This window comes from Gavialis gangeticus, unplaced genomic scaffold (assembly GCF_001723915.1).
Source record: "Gavialis gangeticus isolate Ggan-Ray unplaced genomic scaffold, GavGan_comp1, whole genome shotgun sequence".
NCBI classification, from domain to species: Eukaryota; Metazoa; Chordata; order Crocodylia; family Gavialidae; genus Gavialis; species Gavialis gangeticus.
The window spans coordinates 45,870,490-45,873,426 of record NW_017729004.1 but is presented as its reverse complement, the minus strand read 5'-3'; the positions used below and the strand labels follow the sequence as shown (position 1 = coordinate 45,873,426).

At 42.7% G+C, this 2,937-nt stretch overlaps 1 protein-coding gene across 1 annotated transcript in view; it reads left to right on the top strand.

Moving 5' to 3' along the window:
• The window catches only part of MALRD1 (MAM and LDL receptor class A domain containing 1), a 631,029-nt gene that overhangs the window by 119,897 nt on the left and 508,195 nt on the right, over positions 1-2,937 (top strand). Inside the window, exon 17 of the mRNA XM_019507962.1 lies at positions 1,945-2,312. Coding sequence (XP_019363507.1) covers positions 1,945-2,312 — 368 coding nt within the window. The remainder of the gene's footprint in view (positions 1-1,944; positions 2,313-2,937) is intronic.

The following is a 2,937-nucleotide window of genomic DNA, read 5'->3' as shown; positions in this document are numbered from 1 at the left end:
AAAACAGTCTGGCTGAGGTAGGCTTTTGATCATGCATCTGACTTACTTCCAGCTATATAGCTAATCAGATATCAAGTAGCTTACTACAAGCATCATCCAGAGGCTGTTGAAGATTCCCTCTGGAGACAGGCTGTTCCTAGCTCATGAGTTATGGGGGAGAGAGCCAGTTTCAGATGGTAAAACTCCTCTCTAAGTCTGAGTCCCCCGCATGGCTGCTGCCCCCTCCTCCTGGGCAGTCTTAACTTATATAGCCCCTGTGACCTCATTCACCTGGTCCAATGGAGGCCAGCATGTGTTGGCTGTCAGCCAACCAATTTGAAATACATCACTAGTTACTGGGGAGACTCTAGCCCACCAGGTAGAAGCCCCTCAACCCAGGTAGGTGATGCCAATCACGTAGGCAGAGGGAGCAGGTTTCCCCCCTCCCTCAGGAATGTAGCCAGCTCAGGTTACCTAAAGAGAGATGGTAAAGGTGTGTCTCCTCTGCTGGGCCCATCCTAATCGCATTGTCACAGCACAGAGATTTTGGGGAGAAACAAAGATGGCTTCCTGCCACAATTCTGACCCCAGATTCAGGCTGTGTTTTGAACTCTGGCCCTGTCTCTGGCCCTCGTCTGGTGGTTTAACCACTAAGCAAGACTACTGCCCATATGTCTCATGACAGAGCCCCCCATGCAGTGGGAGGTAGTGGGGGAGCAGCAGAGATTGCCTCCCGCCTGGCAGCAGCTGGTGAGTGCCGGTCTCTTTTTTTATTAAAGAGCCTGGAGGCTGGGGCTGGGCAGGGCAGCCACTGATGGGGCTGGGAGAGTGTGTGTGTTGTGGGGGGTATGGGGCCTGTTTGATTCAGAGTTTTGGTTGATTTGGTGGTGGCCAAATCTCTGAATCAGATTTGGCTGAATCAATTTGGGACAGTGATTCGAATCACTGAATTGAATCACTGTCCCGCAGATTGGCTGAATCCAAATTGAATACTAGCCACATTGCACAGACCTAGTAAACATGTCACATCAGGAGTTTTTGGTTGTGTTCCCTGTCCTGCCTTTTTGCCTTCTGTGCAACATTTGAACCATTCACTTGTCTGTTTTTCTGCATGTCAGATAGGTATAGTGCAGGGATAGCTGAACAGAGGTCTCATGAGTAAACAAGATGTTTCAGTGCAATTTAAATTTAGCTCCTGAAGAAAGAGAAGTAGTATTTTCCTCATTGCCTACCTATCTTTTATTCTGAAAAATCATGCTCTGACAAGTTGTTATCTGAGTGGGCACAGATAATTGACTTTGAGGTATGTATATCTTAAGTTTGTCTCTTGCATCTCTTGGCCATGTCAAGGCTTTTGTTTGTGACTTGAAGGGTTAGATAGTTTTCGCCATCTTAGCAGTATTTACCTACCTCACAGCTATGTTGGAAGTTTTATGTTTAGAAAAGTGCTTGGAGATCCTCAATGAGAAGTGCAGTAGAATTGTAAAGTAGTATTAATCATTACTATGGATTGAAAGCATGTTCTTGCATTCATTAAATGTTTGTCCTTCCTTTGTTGAAACTTTTAAATTATTCCTTGAATTAAATTCATAATGGTAATATTTTGCATCTGAGTGAGCCCTGATCGTTGCTTAATATAAGAAAAATGTCTCTATCTAGTTGTGGATTATATCTTAATTAAGTATGCTTCCTCCATCCCCGTCTTAACTGCTTCAGAAAAGACCAAGATTCACACACCACCCAATGCTGTCAAAAATTAGATAAGCTAATATATCTGTGGTATAACAATGAGATCATATAGAGAATGAAGTGAATTGCCTCTGAGATGGATGTAAGCTTTGTGGGCTTACTTCATTCCATTAAATTAAATGGAGTTATAACAAAGGAGATGTTGGTCAGTATATGTAAAGTAATTTGTTCTCATCATTTATACCTTTGACTTTTCTGCTTTTTTCTCTTCTAAAGGTATTACAATTATGGTCTCTCAGTTGGAGCAGCAGAAATGCAACTGCACATTGATGGACTGAAGGACACCACTGTTCTCTGGAGGGTATACTATAATCAGGGTTATCAATGGTTAAGGGCCTTCATTCAGCTTGGCCGCCTCCCTTGGCCTTTCCAGTTATCATTAGATAAAATTAGCCTTGGGTTTTATGATGGTATTTCAGCGATTGATGACATAATATTTGAGAACTGTGCTCTTCCACCTCCAGCAGTAAGCTGTGACACTCATGATCATTTCTGGTGCAGACACACGAGGGCTTGTATAGACAGTTCATTGGTTTGTGATCTTGTGGATAACTGTGGGGATGGATCTGATGAGGAAAATTGCAGTAAGTACTATAAAATCTATTCTTTATTCTGTAATAACAGTAGTCCTATTAAATTCATCTCTGGAGTAAGTTAGTTCTGCTTCTATTTTAGTCCAAGGAAGGTAAACCTATGTACACCAGAGTCAAATATAGCTGTTGTTGAAATAGAATCTGAAAATTATTCAGATCCCGTACACATGACAAGTTCCAGAGGACAGACTTTGGAGAACCTGAGAATAAATACGTGTAGGTCATTCTTCTTATTGGAAAAGTAGCCATATTTATGTCACTTTGGCAAGATACAGGAGGGCACAATATGTTATTTTATATTTGCTTGCTACCATATTTAATCAAATCTAAGATGACCCTCAATTTAAGATGACCCTCAAAAACTAGAATTTATGCATGGAAAATTTATAAATTTGTTATAATTTTCCATGTATACGATCTAATTATTGAGGGGTCATCTTTAATTTGTCCCTCCACCATTGTAGGGGGATAGGTGGCAAGGGACAGGGGGGAGAGGGGTATAGCACCCCTGCAGCTTTCCCCCTGCTTGTACCTGACCCTTGCAACCTCAGCCCCCCCTTCCCCTTCTGCATCTGATCCCCCTCCTGCCCCTGCCCCCCAGCTCTGCTACCCAAGC